Source organism: Spea bombifrons, chromosome 3 (assembly GCF_027358695.1).
Source record: "Spea bombifrons isolate aSpeBom1 chromosome 3, aSpeBom1.2.pri, whole genome shotgun sequence".
Taxonomy (NCBI): domain Eukaryota; kingdom Metazoa; phylum Chordata; class Amphibia; order Anura; family Pelobatidae; genus Spea; species Spea bombifrons.
In genome coordinates this window covers 107,051,478-107,070,166 of record NC_071089.1, presented here as the reverse complement: position 1 = coordinate 107,070,166, position 18,689 = coordinate 107,051,478, and the positions used below count along the sequence as shown (strand labels likewise).

The 18,689-nt window shown below is 46.8% G+C and overlaps 1 protein-coding gene across 1 annotated transcript in view; it reads right to left on the bottom strand.

The window, feature by feature from the left end:
- The window catches only part of TRAPPC12 (trafficking protein particle complex subunit 12), a 49,159-nt gene that overhangs the window by 29,492 nt on the left and 978 nt on the right, over positions 1–18,689 (bottom strand). Inside the window, exons 2-3 of the mRNA XM_053459873.1 lie at positions 16,865–18,081; positions 11,492–11,608 (exon numbers count right to left, since the gene is read on the bottom strand). Coding sequence (XP_053315848.1) covers positions 11,492–11,608; positions 16,865–18,076 — 1,329 coding nt within the window. The 5' untranslated portion in view covers positions 18,077–18,081. The remainder of the gene's footprint in view (positions 1–11,491; positions 11,609–16,864; positions 18,082–18,689) is intronic.

The following is an 18,689-nucleotide window of genomic DNA, read 5'->3' as shown; positions in this document are numbered from 1 at the left end:
GTGTGTAGACGTCTACGTGATTCGCGTAGGCAACTTCCGCTGAAGCCAGAAGGAGGTGCCGTTAGCAGCGGAGGTTGTCTGCCTCCAGAAATACCTTTTAACCCTCTATACGCCATTCTGCCTCCTGAAATGCCTTATACCTCCCTATATGCCACTGCCCCATAATATGCCTTTTAACCCCCTAAATGCCAGAGTGGCATATAGGGGTATAAGGCATTTCTGGAGGCAGAGTGGCACATAGGGGGTTAAAAGGCAAATCATGGGGCACAATGGCATATAGAGGGTTAAAAGGCATATCAGGCAGGCAGAGTGGCATATAAGGGGTATAAGGCACTTCTGGGGGCAGATGTGCATAACTGGGGGGCAGGTTGGAAAATAAAAGGAAATAAAAACAAAAAAAATATTTTTCTCAATCATAGCTTTTATTAAAAAAAATTGGTTACATGAATTAACATTTACCTATAGGGTCGTCTTATATTCAGGCTTTCTTTTTTTTCTTAAATTAATAATCAGATTTTGGGGGGTCGTCTTATAATCAGTACTTTTTTTGTTTGTTTTAAACTCCAATATTGATTACTTGGAACTTCCGGGCTCTAGGCTACCAAAAGCATACCCTTCCAAGACATGGCCAGGACATCCCGCTGATGTCACTGGGCGGTCCTGCTGAGGTCATGGGAAACACCCCCATTTAAAGGGGAAATGGGCGGGTCAAACCCAGATAGTACCCAGGTATGCTAATACTCTCTCATTTATATGCCAAGCAGAGGATGGGGTGGGTGTTAAGGCAGGGATCCTGGTGTCTCAAATCAACAAAAGGTGAGAGAGAGGGGAGGTGCAATATGTGTCACACAAAAATACACTCATCCATACACACCACACTTGGCCACACACATGATTTATCATTTTTTTTTAATAAAAATTGTAGTTTTAAAACAAAAATGGATTGCATATCTATAAAAACAATAATATTTATTACAAGGGATAGCAGAAATATATATGTAAATTATTGGGTAATCGTTATCTGGGTGAAAAATATAACCAAGAGTGGCAAAACACATTTAAAAAAAATAAAATAAATGATTACTACATACGTAGCCCTGTTACAATAGGCAGTAGAGAAAAAACTAACATTAAAATTGACAGCGCACAAAATAACAGCGCAGCGGAGTCTGATGGCGCTATATAAAACAATTACAATAACACACATTAAAAAAAGAAAGCTATTAGAATTGTCACTCAGCGGACGATTCTAACCATATATTATATAATGTATATATGCTAGTGAGATAGCTCAGATGGTAAATGCCCCCGACTGCAGACCATAGTCAGCCGCCGGTCCGGTTAATTCCAAGAGCGTGCGCTAAAAGGCGCTTCCAGTCCTGCTGGGAGAAAGGCGCTATATAACTACTAGGTGTTTTGTTAGATACACATACATACATACATACATACACACACGATCACATTTATTACGCGGTATTTATTTGGATGATTGGATCTTAAATACCTGCATTGTAATAAAAGGAAAATATATAAAGAGAGCAACGGGCTCCAAGAAATAATAATGTTATTTCAAAATCCTCCCTGCAAAAGTCTTCTGTGTTATGAATGATTACAAAGCAGCATGGGTTCTGTGCACACGATATATCAAATATAGGGCATGAGAGTAATAAACGGACGCTGCTTATCCACAGTGGTCTGCCTCGCAGTGACACGGTAAACATGAAAAGCAGGTCACGGTATACCCGGCCGCGCTCACGACTCAAAGCCGCACGCTTAATATTTCACTCGCCCCGCCGGGGGGGAGCGAGGGTTAGGGGGGCACTGGTTGCTCGGTGCTCTAGATCAGCCTGATAGAAGTGGAACTAACGCTACAACGAGTTGACGCGCTGGTGGGTTTTAAATAGGGCTGCAACTAACGACTATTTTCATTATCGATTAGTCGGCTGATTATTTTATCAATTAATCGCATAAAAAATAAATGTTTATTAAATTATTTTAGGGTAAATCAAATTTTATTGTTTTTCCAAACGTTTTGGGGAGGGATACAGAAAGGAAAAAAGGGAGGGATGGGAATCAAGGAACAGTGCAGTGAAGTACATCAGCAACTCCCAAAACATCATTGCGCAAAGAAGAAACAAAAGGCAATGGTAACAATAAAGGGAGCAACGACGAAAGAGAGCAACCCATGTAATGACACACGTGATATAGAAACGAACCACGGGACCAGGCATATGTCCGATAGACAGAAATACGGAGAATGGTTGCAATATTTTTAACGTTAACATACAATGTATGGTGAAACAGGCCGTGGCTTTGTGGGAAGGGGCCTCAAATGTTTCCTTTTAGTTTGTTTCTTTTCCTTTTATCTTTAGAACCATTTGAGGCGGTTGGCGCGAACTGATATTTGAGGTATGCCAGATGGCTTAGAGGGCGGTCAGCGAGATGATGTGGTGGGCAAGATGTGGTCTGGGGCTTGTGCCAAGCGCCGGAGCATCCTGTTTAGATATGTATCATGTATAAAATTCCAAATTATGATTGAAAGTGAGTTGTATGTGATGTAAAACTAAATAAAAGTCCACAGCCTGATTCATCCAAGGTATATGTTGCGTTTGTAGGGTAAATCAGACTTCAATAGTATTTTCAGATTCGGAAAGAGGGGGGGGAGGACAAATAACAGATAATAACATAGCAACGTCGTACAAAAAAATTGTGTGACGGGAGCACAGCCCGACAAGGGCCCGGCCCGACCATGCAGAACCTGAGGTGAGGAGCTCATCAGGGCACAGGAGACACAGGCTGTGGAAAGGAGGTAAGGGCAGAAGGGGGAAGGAGGGGCGACTCAGGAGGACGGGAGGGAGGCGAGCAAATGAGGGTTAGAAGGAAAGAAAGAGAAGAAGAGAAGAAAAAAAAAAAAAAAAAAAAAAAAAAAAAAAAATTCAAAAGGAAATTCAATCAAGCAGCGGGCGGACAAGAGGGCCCTGCACATAGGAAAGCCAATAGAACCACGTAGATAAGTACCGGTCAGTTCCCTTGTCAGCCGAGAGGCATAATTCGTCCAGCACACGAATCTGTTCAACTCTAAGGATCCACTCCTTAAGAGTGGGGGGGGCCGGGTCACCCCAATGTAGGGGGATCAGAGCTTTGGCCGCCACCAGGAGATGACGGAGCACCGACTTTCGAAACCACTTAATGGAGTGGGATGTGTGATGGAGTAGGAAGAATTCCGGGGTGAAGGGGAGGATCTCATCAGTAAAATGGTGCAATTGGGAATGAATAGCTTTCCAATAAGAGGCGATGGAAGGGCAGTGCCACCACAAGTGGAGCAGGGAGCCCGGGGTGGCCCCACATCTCCAGCACGTGTTAGGAACATCTGCCCGATACATAGAAATGACGGCGGGGGGGCGATACCAGTGAGCCAAAAGTTTATAGGACATCTCCTGATCCCTAGCGCTCCGAGAGCAGTGGCGATTAAAGAGACAGATCTTGTCCCATTGCTCCTTCGTGAAAGTGACCTGCAGCTCGGACTCCCATCTCCCCATAAAGCCTGGGGGCGAAGGGTTGAGGGCCTCAATGAGAAGTCCGTAGAGACGGGAGATGCCATGAGTCGGCAGGGAAGGCGCGTCGCAAAGGCACTCAAACGCCGTAAGGTCGCGCGACAAGTTATGCTTCTGGGGCAGCGAACGATAAAAGCTGCGCAACTGGCCATATTGGAAGGTATCCAAGAGGGTGGGGAGAGAGTTAGGCGAAAGTTGGGCCAGGGAACGGAGACCCGCCGAGGAGACATAGGAGCGGATAGTCGTGGTCCGGACCGCGGGAGAGGTACAAAAAGGGGCGGCACTCAGACCAGGAGGAAAATCAGGATTGTCCCCGACGGAGGTCAAGGGGGAAGGGATAGTGGACAACCGGGTCTTCCGAACAACCGACAGCCAGGCGTCAAGAGTCGCACGAATGAAGGGATGCGGAGCAGCCAAGCCCCTAGCCGTCGAAATCGACAACCAGGGCAAGACCCCAATAGGCAGACCCAACAGAGCAGACTCGACCCCCACCCACAGCTTATGGTGAGGCCGATGAGCCCATTCCAGGACTCGAAGTAGATGGCATGCTCTATAATAAGAGCGGGGGCAAGGCAGCGCTAGGCCGCCCTTGGCCTTGGGGAGAGTCAGCGTCGCAAAGCGGATGCGCGGTGCTCGGCAACCCCAGACGAATCGGGAAAGGATAGCCCGCAAAGATGAAAAGAAAGAGGGAGGAATGGATATGGGAAGAGTCTGAAATAGGTATAAGACACGGGGCATGATAGACATCTTAATAACATTAATCCTGCCCACCCAGGAAATCATTAACTTCCGCCACGACAAAAGGTCCGCCTGCAGCTTAGACAGCAGAGGCGAAAAATTAAAATGAAACAGCTGCGAAAAATCGGGAGAGAGCCAGATCCCTAAATATTTAAGTCTAGGGCAGCACCAGGCAAAAGAAAAGGAAGACTTGAGAGAAGTAGCTTCACTACAGGGTAAAGTCACATTGAGGATTTCAGACTTGGAGGCGTTAATTTTGAAGTTCGAGAGGGCGCCATATAGGGAAAATTCCCGGAGGATGTTCGGGAGAGATACCCTGGGGTGGGTGACAGCAAACAAGAGGTCGTCTGCGTAGCCTAAAACCTTATGCCGGACGTCTCCAACCTGGAGACCACTGATGTCCGGGTTCATCCGCACGGCCTGGAGGAGCGGCTCCAGGGAGAGCACAAACAGCAAGGGGGACAGCGGACAGCCCTGACGTGTTCCGTTCCGAATGAGAAAGGGGTCGGAGTGGAAGCCATTAACACGGACCCGGGCCATGGGGGTGGAATACAGAGAGCGGATCCAGGTGAGTAAACCAGGGCCAAAGCCCATATGCGTCAAGGTGGATAGCATAAAGGTCCAATCTACTCTGTCAAAGGCCTTTTCGGCGTCCGTGGACAGCAGAATGGTCGGGGTGCGGGAAATTTTCGCGTAATGCATCAGAGACACAGCCCGAATAGTGCTATCCCGAGCCTCACGACCGGGGACAAACCCCGTCTGGTCAGGATGGATCAGAGTTGACATCCAAGGCTTGATGCGGTTGGCCAGGATTTTGGCAAACATCTTCAGATCCACATTGAGAAGGGAGATAGGGCGGTAGCTACCGCACTGCTCAGGGTCTTTCCCGTCCTTGGGGATCAGCGAGATCGAGGCCAGCAGCGTGTGGTCATGTATCCGGCCACCGTCTAAGATGGAATTGAAAGCGTCCACAAAGTAGGGACCCAAAAGTTCCCGAAACACCGAATAGTACTTCAGTGGGAGCCCGTCAGGACCGGGGCATTTTCCCGGCGGTGAGGACTTGAGGGCCTGCATAAATTCCAGTAAGGTAAGCGGAGAATCAAGGGAGGCTGCTTCAGTCGCAGTGATTTTCCGGCGAATGGTCCTCTCCAAGTAAGACCGGATCTCTCCAATCTCACTAGGAGGTGCCGGGCAGGGAGCACCGCATCGAAGGTTATAAAGCTGTTCGTAATAATTCTTAAAGCAGGCAGAGACGTCTGAGGGGAGGGACCGGGCCTGCCCAGCAGGGGAACGAACCCTAGAGATAAACGTAGGCTTACGAACAGCGCGGAGAGCTCTAGCCAAGTATTTGCCCGTCTTGTCGCCATGTTCATAGAACAACGCCCTCCTGCGCAGGAAGGACCCATGCATCCGACGATTGAGAATTGAAGCGAGGTCACCCCTAAGAGTCAATAAGAGCTGCAAGTCACTTCCCGACATGGAGGCCTTATGAGCCTGTTCAGCCCTAGCTATTTGGGAGTAAAGCTCCTCGACCCTCTCTAACTCCAGACGCTTTCGGCGTGAACAGACGCTAATGAAGTGACCCCTGATCACACATTTATGGGCCTCCCATACAGTGAGCCCGGGAGTCTCCGAAAGGGAGTTTTCAGCAAAATAACATTTAAGAAGCTCAGAAGCTTCCGTCGCGATCTCAGGCTCGGAGAGGAGCGATTCGTTAAGACGCCAGGAGCGTTCAGAGGGTCGGGCAAGAGGGGAGGCCAGAGACAGGAAAATCGGAGCATGATCCGACCAGGTGGTAACCCCTATAGAAGAGCCGCACAAGAGGGAGGCGTGGCGACAGGGGAGGAAAAAATAATCAATACGGGAGTAGGAGTTATGCGGCGCAGAATAGAAGGTAAAGTCCTTATCAGCGGGGTGTAAGGCCCTCCAGCAGTCAACCAGTTTATGGTCAGACAGGAGGCTAGAGATCTTACCCAACACATGTCTGGGCGTACACGTAGTGCCCACCGAGGTGTCAAGAGTAGGGTGCAAGGCCACATTAAAATCCCCCCCCAGCACTAAAATCCCCTCCTGAAAGCTCGAGAGCTCTCGGAGAATGGCACGCAAGGAGACATGTTGTCCCCGATTAGGCAAATAGACATTGACGAAGGTGTATAGCTGCTGTAGGATCTTCCCCTTCACCAAGAGGAACCGCCCCTCGGGGTCAGTACAAGTATCAACCAACTGGAAAGGGACCCGGCGGGAGAAGAGCATGGCCACCCCTTTAGACTTAGCCGTCATATTATTGCTAAAAAACCCGGTAGGGTAGGAGCCGTTTGACAATTTGGGGGCACGGGTCCCCAGGAAGTGCGTCTCTTGCACAAAGGCGATATCAATTCGCCCGCGTCTCAGATCACGCAGCAGAGACGTACGTTTTTCAGGGATGTTCAAGCCGCGAGCGTTGAGGGAGAGCAAGTTGAGCGTAGACATGGCGGACGTACACAGTCGCTCAAAAAAAAAAAAAAAAAAAAAAAAAGAAAAGAAAGAGAAAACAAAAGAAAAAAAAAAAAAAAAAAAAAAAAAAAAAGGAGAGGGGGGGGAGAGAGGGGAGAGGAAAGGGTGACACCAACAAAAGGAGGGAGAAGAAGGGAAGAGGTGGAGAGAAGAGCAAAGTGCTCACGAAATAGGGAAGGCACGAAGCACGCCCACCAGGAGAACGTAACCCGGTGTCACGAGGGCGTCACTGTGCGGGGGGAGGACCTACCCAAGAGGAAGGGAAGGCTGAACAACCAGGTAACAAAACCAAACGCGAGCCGCCGCTCGCAACCATGAAAGAAACACATAATGCAGCAGGAGGAAAAACAGAACAGCATAATGTATGGAAACAGGAAAGCGCACGAAAAGGTACATACAATGAAACAGCACAATCGGAAAACATATCAGAAGCCGGGAAGAGAGAACCGCCCACACGGGCAATCCAAGTACATGGAGATACACCAAGGAAAAAACAAAAAAAAAAAAACATATATATATAAAGACAGATAAACACATTGTATGCATGGCTACGTGAGAGAAGTAGCATGGAGACAGGGGGGACACCCCCAGTACAATCACAGAGTGACAAAATGGAACACCGGTGGCAAAACAGAAGGCCGAGGACCAGCACAACGCCGAGGGCCACGTCCAATGACAGTGTGCATAGTGTGTACATAAAAAAAAAAAAAAAAAAAAAAAACCCCACAAATATATATAGACAGATAATCACAATGTATGCATGGCTACGTGAGAGAAGTAGCATGGAGACAGGGGGGGGCACCCCCAGTGCAATCACAGAGTGACAAAATGGAACACCGGTGGCAAAACAGAAGGCCGAGGACCAGCACGACGCCGAGGGCCACGTCCAATGACCAGTGTGCATAGTGTGTACATATACAAAAAAAAAAAAAAAAAAAAAAAAAAAAAAAAAAAAAAAAAAGGGGGGGGGAAGGGATATAGAAATATATAAAACCCCAACCACAAACATAAAGAGATATACACTGTGAATGTATGACCACGGTGAGAAGAAACAGCACGAAGACAGGGGCGGCGTCCCCAGCACAATAACCTATGAACAAGATGCAACACCGGTGGCAAAACAGACTGCATAGCAAGGCCACACCGGAGACCATGGCATCGGGACAGCGCCGAGGGCCATATCTGGTGAACAGCGTGCAGACAGATAAACATACAGAGAAACTGCAAATATAATAACAGAACAACAGAATACAATGCTGGTGGCAAAGAGAACAACAGGAAGTCCATACTCAAGTCCACCGTACCAGGATGTAGTCAGGAGCCGGGCGTGCACAGTGTGGGAGGAAAAAAAAAAAAAAAAAAAAAAACTCAAACAGATATATAGAGACATGCCCAGTGAATGTATGGCTACGGGCGAGAAGAAGTACATAGCAAGGCCAGACTGGAGTCCATGGCACTGGGGCAGTTGCAAGGGTCACAGCTAGCGACCGGTGCGCACATTGCGTGCATAAAAAAAAAAAAAAAAAAATAAAAAAAAAATAAAAATATATATATGAATAATATTAAGATAATTGATGTTGGTGTGTGTGCATAGGAAAATGAGACGACAGGCGGTGGCATCAGCAGGGAGCCATACTCACAACCACCTATTCCTCAATGGGACCTATGCGGCGGGAAGCCAGGATGGTGGAAGGAGGTAGTGCCCGTCTACTCGGAGAGGTTCGTCTCTCAGGTGCAAGTCGATGACGCCGCCGAGGAGGAGGAGAGGATAGTGGATCTCGACTCGGACCGGAGACCGCTTCCATGGAGGTCCAGTCCGCAATGTGGACGTCAGAGAGACCTAAATGATGTACCACGTTTCGGACGTCTTGGAAAGACTTGAGCGTGAGGGACCGGTTGTCATAGCGTATGTGCAACGCAAAGGGGTGCCCCCAGCGATAGGGAATGCGGAGCCGCTGCAATTCCGCTGTGAGAGGACGCAGGGCACGCCGAGCTTGCAGTGTCAGGTCAGAGAGGTCATGGAAGAGCGAAACCTGGTGACCATTAAGCGGCCATGTGCCAACTTCCCTCGCCCGGGCCATAATCGCTTCCTTAACGCGAAAGTCTGTGAGATGACAAATGATGTCTCTAGGGGGAGATCCCGGGTTCCCCCTCAGTCGAAGAGCACGGTGCGCTCTGTCTATGGGCACAGGGGAGTCCGCAGGTCGGCCCAAGAGACCATTAAAGATCCCGGTCAGGAGAGCCAGCACATCTTCCGGGCCATCAGATTCAGGGATCCCGCGGAGACGAATATTCTGCCGGCGGCCCCTATTATCCAGATCCTCCACCCGGCGACGGAGGTCCTGTAGGCAATGAGTGTGATGATCACTCACCAGCTGTGCTCGTGTGTTGGTATGCTGCTGCTGAACTGCCGATTCTTCAAGGGTCAGGACACGTGACTCCAACGTGGATAAATCCGCGCGAAGTGCAGAGACCTCATCGCGGATCACTTGTTTGATCTCCGTGATGAGCAGCGAAAAGTCCGATTTCCACGGCGCAGAGGAGAAGAGTTGAAGCACCTCCGGGGGATGAGACGTGGAAGGTAAGTGCGCCGCCGAGGCGGGCTCCTCCACGGAGGAAGAACTCGCCGGAGAGCAGGCCTCACGGTCTCCAGGGGCCTGGGAGGCCAGGTCCGCGGGGGTCCGGAAATATTCCCGGAGGGAAGCAGCAGAGGAACGCGGGCGGTCCCCCGGGGTAGAGGGGTCCGTGGCCGACCGTTTGGAGCGACCCATGCTGCAGCAGGAGGGACGAAGGGCAAACAGAGTGCGAGCGGCGGCAGAGCAGGCAAGTCAAGCAGCCATCTTCCTCGGCGGCCGGACACGCCCCCATTAAATTATTTTAAATACATTTACAAACAGTTGTTAAAAACAAACAGCACAATAAAAAAACTAAGAAAAATGGATTTCTTGTTTTTATTTCCCAACCTACCCCCCAGTTATGCACATTTAAGCCCAGGCTTGCCACACTGCCTCCCACATATGCCTTATACCCCCAGATATGCCACTCTGACCTCTCCACATATGCCTTATATACTCCAGTATGCCTTACACCCCCCCTGATATGCCACTGTGCCCCCTGATATGCCATACCCCATTATGCCTTATACCCCCTGATATGCCATACCCCAGTATGCCTTATACCCGGATATGCCACTCTGCCCTCCCCAGATATGCCTTATACCCCCTATATGCCTTATACCCCCTGATATGCCCCTCTGTCCCCCCAGATATGTCTTATTCCCCCCATATGCCACTGTGCCCCCCTGATATGCCTTATAACCCCCTATATGCCTTATAACCCCCTATATACCACCCACCCCATTTGAGGACGGTATTTTCAGTGCATTTGCTCTGAAAAACCCTCATCTTATATTCAATAAAATCGATTCAACTAATCGATAATGAAATTTATTGGCAACGATTTTCATTATCGATTTTATCGATTAGTTGTTGCAGCGCTAGCTTTAAATGACAAAAAGTAATGCTTATTTTCTATGATGATTTCCCCGTATGATTAAGAAGCCAGTCTTATATTTATATCACTGCATCTGGTTTCCGGTCATTAACTTTTTTCCCCCCGATTTCGGGAAGCGTGCGACAACAGAAGCACACAAACACATACAAACAATTCACGTTAAGAGATGGCGTCTGAAGTTTAAGATGTACCTGCGACCTGCGCCACGTTCAGCATCATTAAACGCATCATATTAACAACCTCTCGCCCGGGGATTTTTGGGTTTGAAAGTTAAGGACTCGGCACTCATCAAGGCGTTGATTCTTTGCATGGGATAAAAGCTGTCTAATTACTCCTCTGCCCTCAGTCTCCTCATTACTTCTTGTGACACAGTGAACAAAAGGGAGGAATAACTTACTGGGGAGGAATAATCACGCAAGTTTTGTGACAAGTCATTAGAGTGGCTGCTCTTGCTGGCATACAGAAAGGATGATTTGAAAATATTTATATCGGTAATTTCAGCCAGGGATCATGTTTATATTTATAAACACCTAGCACATTACTGCCAGTGCTTATTATCCAATGAATGATAAATATATATGATTGGACACACATCATTCCTTCTAGATTGTAAGCTCATTTGAGCCCTCGTCACTTGTTTTTGCATGTTTTCTTGTTATGTTATATACTAATTGTCACATCCTCTCTAGCCTTTGTACATCGCTGTGGAATCTGATGGCGCCATACTAATTCCCAATTAACATAGTCGCACTTGAGCTAGCTGGTGGTGAGCATACCACACGGACACACTGGCTGAGTTTGAATGGAATCCGCCTTGGAGTCCGCCATTACACTGGATCGGTCAGCCTGATCTCCCATGTACTGGTATGGTCCCTGACAGTGCATAAAACTTAGGACGTATTATTACGTCCTAACGGCCACCTAGATCATTCTGCATATGACTTAATAATACACCCTAAGACTGTTAATGGGTTAATATTCATACTTCAAAATTTACACTCTGCCCACCCGTTGTCCCATTTTTGTTCCATTGCTAGCTGCTTAAATAAGCCAGCAATGGAATCAGCAGGAAAGCGATCCCACTTTGTGCAGGATACCGTGTGGGTGCAGCGACAGCCGAAAAGGCTAAAGAGTTGGGGGTGCAAGGGGTGGGCTGGGTCATCTGCAAACACGATGCCAGCAATGATACTTACAATGAGCTGCTTCAATCCCACAAAGGTTTGCTCTACCGAGTTGGCTGTTAGGACTTGTCTCTTCATTGCTGCCTGCTCTCCCAAGAAACGAAGCATTAGATCTCGAACCGCATCCCCCTGGAAATAGAAGAAAAAAAAACTACAGATGACTTTTTTTAAACAACTACAAAGAAAAGAAAATAATCTATAGGAAGCCCTTCCAGATAAACACATCAGTACAGAAGTAATGGAGGATATTCAAAGCAGTGAAGCGCAAATAAATTGTGATTTTATATATAATCAAAAAATAAAACCACCTAATGTGTCACTGCTTTATTTCTGACTCTTTACATCTGTAGATACTTTTATCTTGTGGTTGTTAAATGCGTAGGTCAGTCTTATGTTTTTTTTTGTATTTTAATATTGTGCTTTTCTTAAAAAAAAAAAAAAAAAAAAAAAAAAACACCTAAAAACAGATTTTGATTAACCATTTGGTCCATCTAGCCTATTTTTCCTGAGTAAAGACTTGGACCTTAAATCAGTCCTTGGTCTCGACTTAGATTCAGGCTTTATGCCTACCCCATGCATCAGTGAACAGTGTTTTAGCCTCTACCGATTCTGCTGTGAGGCGGTTCCACTTATTTACCACCCTCTCAGCAAAGTAAAACTTCCGGACATAACTTGTAAGCCTCTGTCCCTGCAGCTTTAGACTATGGACTCTTGTTCTATCTTTTCTCCTGCATTGAAATAAGCTTCCCTCCTGTACTTTGTTTAAAGCTATTAAGTATTTAAATGTTTCTATCATATCTCCTGTATGGTATACATATGGAGATCCTTAGTTGTTCCCCATAATTTATACCCAGCAACCCATTCACAATTTTAGCAGTCCATCCGTATACTCTACCCAGAATATATTTATCCTTTTAGTTAACAACAGAATGGCTCAGTCTGAATAACCCAGCAGGACTCTGATGAATGGAGGAAAGGTTTCACATACAAGCATGACTTCATTAGCATTGCTATAAAGAATCAGACAAGTATTTGAGCAAAGTCATCCAAAATATCCCTTGACCGATGACGACAATGGCAGCTTTCAGGTCTGCAGGTATTTATTGGGAAAAAATGAAATAAAACAAGTTTTCCCTCGCTGCTAAATTCTAGAGCCCTGTACACAAAAATGTTCCATTTTCATTGGGACTTCCCCACTATCATCAAAAATATATATCGTGGCTCATCAGGCTCTCTATAGCTCATCCGTACAACGAGCCAGCCTACTTACCAGCAAAAAAGGGGGTTCGATGAACAGTTTCCTATTAACAATATTTATATCTGTAATTAATGGGACGGAAATATCAAAAGACCAACGTGGCTGTGCAAAGAATCTGTTATAGAGCATTATGGGCTGCTGCCAGTCACATACACAATATGTTTTGAATACAAGAATTCCTGCCAAAATATTAAGATTTTTTTTTAAAATTCAGAAATATAAATTTGTGTCCAGGCCTGGTGTAAAGGAGTAGTAGTGTTTAGGTAATAAAATGTAGCTGCAATGTAAATCATTTTTGTGTTACTGAGAGAGTAGTAGATAAGTTGTAACAGCCTCTCATGGGAAGCGGTAGAGGCCAATACAGTGACGGCTATCCTGAATCTAAAACGAGACCAACAAGGACTGATAAAAGGTCCGAGTCAGGAAAATTGAGCAGACTAGATGGGCCGAATGGGTCTTATATAAATATATACACACACATATAGAAATGGTATGTGTAGCGCTGAGGCCACTGTGCATAGGTGTAGCGCTGGACTCTATGTCTGGGTATACTGTATCAGTGTGTATGTGTGCTATATGTATAATGCTAGAGTCAGTGTGCATGTGTGTAAATGTACAGTGCCACAGTGAGTTTGTCTTCTGTATTGTAGCGCCAGATTCAGTGTATGTGTCCATAGTATTTTTATATATGCATAGTGTGTATATAAGAGTTTGGTGCTTCCGAATACGGTGGTGTTTATGTTCCAGTAGAACATTAGCATGAGTGTGTATGTCGGCATATAGTGTTAGAGTGTACGCGTAAGTAAATGGTGTTAACATTCTGTGCTCATGTAAATAAATGCCAACGCGTGTGTTGCTGTAGCGCGTTAGTGTGTCTGTTACTGTATAGGGTTAGAGTGTGTAAATGCGTCTGTATGGCTAAGTCTGACAAACCCCAGGTTCGGTGATATATGAAAATAAAAACATGATCCAAACCAAATTTGTCGACCTCTGTATATAAATTTCAGCGATAAGTATTTACATTTTTAGCCCCAGGGTCTATGAGCTGCTAAACCAATGAATTTCCCAACAAAGAAACTTTTGCACAGCAGCATAGCAGCCAGTAGAAGCAGACATGTACTTAGAATCTAGGCTTAGTATTTAGTAGGGCTGCAACTAACGATTATTTTAATAATCGATTAATCGGCCGATTATTTTTTCGATTAATCGATTAATCGGATAAAAAAAAACAATATGCAAATTTTTCGTTTATTTAAAATAATTTAATGAACTGGATGTTAAAAAACAACTTAAAATTTACATTAACATTCTTATTTTGTTATGATGTAATAAAAAACAATATTTTCAAAGTACAAGAACCCACACAATATTTATGCACTTTGCACCCAGCACTTTGCACCCAGCCCTTGCACTTTGCACCCAGCACTTTGCACCCAGCCCTGGCACTTTGCACCCAGCACTCAGCACTTTGCACCCAACACTGTGCCCCAGCCCTGGCACTTTGCACCCAGCACTTTGCACCCAGCACTTTGCCCCAGCCCTGGCACTTTGCACCCAGCACTTTGCACCCAGCACCCAGCACTTTGCACCCAGCCCTGGCACTTTGCACCCAGCACTTTGCAGTCAGCACTTTGCCCCAGCCCTGGCACTTTGCACCCGGCACTTTGCACCCAGCCCTGGCACTTTGCACCCAGCACTTTGCACTGTGCCCCTGCACCCAGTCTCCAACTCTGCCCTGCACCCAGCCCTGCCCCCACATTCTGCCCTGCACCCACTCTGCCCTGCACCCACACCCTGCCCTGCATCCCCACCCCCACTCTGCCCTGCCCCCCCACCCCCACTCTGCCCTGCACCCAGTCTCCCACTCTGCCCTGCACCCAGTCTCCCACTCTGCCCTAACCCCCCCACCCCCACTCTGCCCTAACCCCCCCACCCCCACTCTGCCCTGCACCCACACTCACACCCTGCATCCCCACCCCCACTCTGCCCTGCACCCAGTCTCCTGCCCTGCATCCCCACCCCCACTCTGCCCTGCACCCAGTCTCCTACCCTGGCCTGCCCCCCCCACCCCCACTCTGCCCTGCACCCCCACTCTCCCCTGCACCCACACTCACACCCTGCCCTGAAACCCCACCCCCACCCCGCCGTGGACCCCCACCCCGCCGTGGACCCCCACCCCCGCGAATCGCTCTGTGCGAATGGAGCCACTCGCACAGAGCGAATCGCTCTGTGCGAATGGAGCCACTCGCACAGAGCGAATCGCTCTGTGCGAATGGAGCCACTCGCACAGAGCGAATCGCTCTGTGCGAATGGAGCCACTCGCACAGAGCGATTCGCTCTGTGCGAATGGAGCCACTCGCACAGAGCGATTCGCTCTGTGCGAATGGAGCCACTCGCACAGAGCGATTCGCTCTGTGCGAATGGAGCCACTCGCACAGAGCGATTCGCTCTGTGCGAATGGAGCCACTCGCACAGAGCGATTCGCTCTGTGCGAATGGAGCCACTCGCACAGAGCGATTCGCTCTGTGCGAATGGAGCCACTCGCACAGAGCGATTCGCTCTGTGCGAATGGAGCCACTCGCACAGAGCGATTCGCACATAGACATAAAGAATACTTACCTCCGCTACGGACTCGTTCCACTTCAAACTTTTAAAACTTTATTGAACTCGATTGAAGCGCGTCACATCCGTCACGTAGCTAGAAGGCGGAGACTGCAGAGCGTGGAGCAGAAGCGGGGAACGCTGGCGGAGGTAAGTAAAAGGAGCCTAGTGCTCCAACGACGAATCGATCACTCGATTAATCGATAACGGAAATCGTTATCGATGATTTCCGTTATCGATTATTATCGATTTTATCGATTCGTTGTTTCAGCTCTAGTATTTAGTGTACAGAATATAATTCAGCTCTTCAAATCTTTTATGGACAAAAACCCTAATTGAAAATCAATTTGCTTAGCCCAATCTCCCGAAAAAATATATTTTTTATATAGCCATTAATTAGTCAATGTAAGGTAGGGGTGAGCAGAAATCATCCTTTTCAAGCTTAAAACAATCCATTATGTGCAGTAAGATGTCACAGGGTTCCCTGCAGCAGTCTGTCTGATGTAATAATTCACTCTTAAGCTGTCTAGTACAGGCTAGCCACAAATAACATTCTCAACAATCTGGCATGTTCAGTGTTAATGGCTACCGTGAACAATGCCAGACGGCCACTGGGGGAGAATGCAGTAGGAGCCCAAACTTAGGACCCATAGGGCCATTCAGAATGATCTTCTTTACTGCAGTTCAATGAGAATTTTTAAAGGGACAGTATGGTGGCTCAGATACACCCACTATAGCAGAATTTAGAGTACCCTGTGAGTACTTTAATAGGCTTTCTTTCAAAGGAAAAAACAAAGAACAAAAATAATAAAGCTTATTTGACACAGAAGAAGCTTCCCTCCTCCACCATGGTTAGGCTATTTGTGCCACTGATTGGCTGCTTGAAGCAATGAATCAGTGGCAGGAAAGTGCTCCAGCTGAAATTCACGGCAGGACTTTCCAGGCCTGCCCCTGCACACAGCATCAAACGATGTGTCCCTGCCGCTGCAAGAAGGTCAGGACGTACCGGTACGTCCATATGGGACTGAAGGGGTGAAAGTTGAGGTCTCAACTCCTTGACAATAGAATACATTATGAAGGTTCAACCTCAGAGAGCTTCTGCTGCAGAATAGCTTGGCCGGTCCACTATAATATATAGTTTATTCAGCGACCTACTGAATTACGCAATATACAGATGGTGTAAAACGGACATGACATCCTAAACCAACATAATGGCATTAAACGCTTTACATTTTATCTAGATTCGAATGAGGATTGAAGGGGTAAAATAGTTTGTCTTCATAGGTTCTTCATATATTCTAAATACTCAAAATATTTCATTTTTATGATTTTAAAGTCTTTAGTCAACGATGACACCTTATTTTGCCAGCACAGGAAAATATGTAAAGCTGATAAGCTTTCAGGACCTCTGAGGTCTCTTCTTCAGAAGGACCTGAAAGAAGTCACGAAAGGCTATGCAGATTTACGTGTTTTTCTTTGTAGGCCCCCCAAAATATGTGTTTCACACAATAACCGATCCCCCTTACCTGAATATTGTCAAACTTTAAACCAGGCATGGTGAGCTTTTCCTTTTCAATAAACACTGTGCTATACTGCTGTGTGGCTACAGAAATGAGAATGTTTCTGGTGTCTTCTGAAGGCAGCCATGCATCATTCCTCCTGTCCATTTCACTCATGTTTAGGGCTGTGGCAAAAGGGTCATCGCTCCCGGCAAACACGCTGTGAATCTGAGAGAACGGTTTGGGAGATTGGGGTATCTCTGCAGAAGTTGGTGACCCACTAGAGTCAAGCGTCTTGTCCCCCACAAAGAATGGTACAGGAGATGGGTCATGGGGAGCTACTGTTTGTGAGGTACCCGATGCGGGGCTACGTTCTGGAGCTGCGTTCGGATTGCTGACGGAGATAAACGAGGAAGGCGTTGTGAAGGAATCAAAGAACTCGGAGGCCGGCGAATGGGTGATGACGTTCTCGGAGAAAAAGTTGCTTAGACTTGGACTGGGCTGAACCACCTGAGCACCAGTCTTCACAACACTTTTAATTTCAGTCCCAAAACTAGGTGATTTGACCATTTGAGGTTCAAAACCATCACTGAATAGAAAAGGTTGTTGTGTATCCATTTTACTAAATATTGTACAAACAGGGATGCTCTCATCTGCTCGGGGCGGTTTACTAGGTGGAGTAACTAATTCTTCCTCATGAGGGCTGCTGGCTGTTGGTTTATTTGTCTTAATTTTGTCAGGTTCTGGATCCGTTCCGTCAGGAGTACTGGGAATACTGGGAAGAGTATTCCCAGCGGGCAGTTCCTCGGAAGTAGACCTTTCGGGGGTGACATCGTGCTCGGAGCTGCTCTCTACATTAGAACTTATATTGAATGGCTTATCTGCATCTTGTCCTGCAGCATCGTTGCTTTCAATTTCATCAACAATATCCTGCAGGCAACCCAGATCTCCTGCATCATCTTCACTAACGTTGGGAGAATCGGAAATGATAACGCTTTCCATCATTTGCTCGTTCAGCTTATCCAGCAGGTTTCCAGAATCTTCGGAGAGGGTGACGTTTTCTTCAGACCCAAACGTATCCGCGTCAAGGTCAATGGTTTCTTCGTTAAAGAGTATTTCCTCCTGTTCATCTTGAGCTGGGTCTTGGTTCAGCCCAGTAATCGCAGCAGAATCACCTTCGTTTGTACCAACCAGATTGGTTTGAACTTCCTCATCATTACCGGTATCCGTGTTCTCCATTGCTCCTGCGCGATAAAAAAAAAACACCAATGGAATTACAACCACTTTTTTAAAAAAATGTCAAAACTTAACAATTTTATCTATTTTTTAATGTTGAAAATAATCACTTTTTTTTACATGGTGTAAGGCAACAGTAGCCAAGGGCCCTGATCAGGACATTTACAAAGTCATCATTTCAAAATATTATATTCGGTATGTTTATGTATCTCAAAATGTAAACACAGACTTCTGATCCTTTTTTTTTTACTTAACTCTTTAGAAAAAAACCTGTGTTTTATAAAGACTTTATTTCCCAAATATAAAAGAGCACCTAAGCGCCATAATCTAGTGACGGACATCCAGAACGAGGGCATTACTGCTGGTAATCGGATGCAACACGTGATGGGTTCCTCACTCACACAGTTTGGATTTAACAGGCGCTGTGTCTGACAACCGGTATCCTCACTGCTCCAATACCGTGTCTGAAAACCGATATCCACACCGCTCCAACGCCGTGTCTGACAACCGGTATCCACGCTGCTTCAACACCGTGTCTGACAACCGGTATCCTCACTGCTCCAATACCGTGTCTGAAAACCGATATTCACACTGCTCCAACGCCGTGTCTGACTAC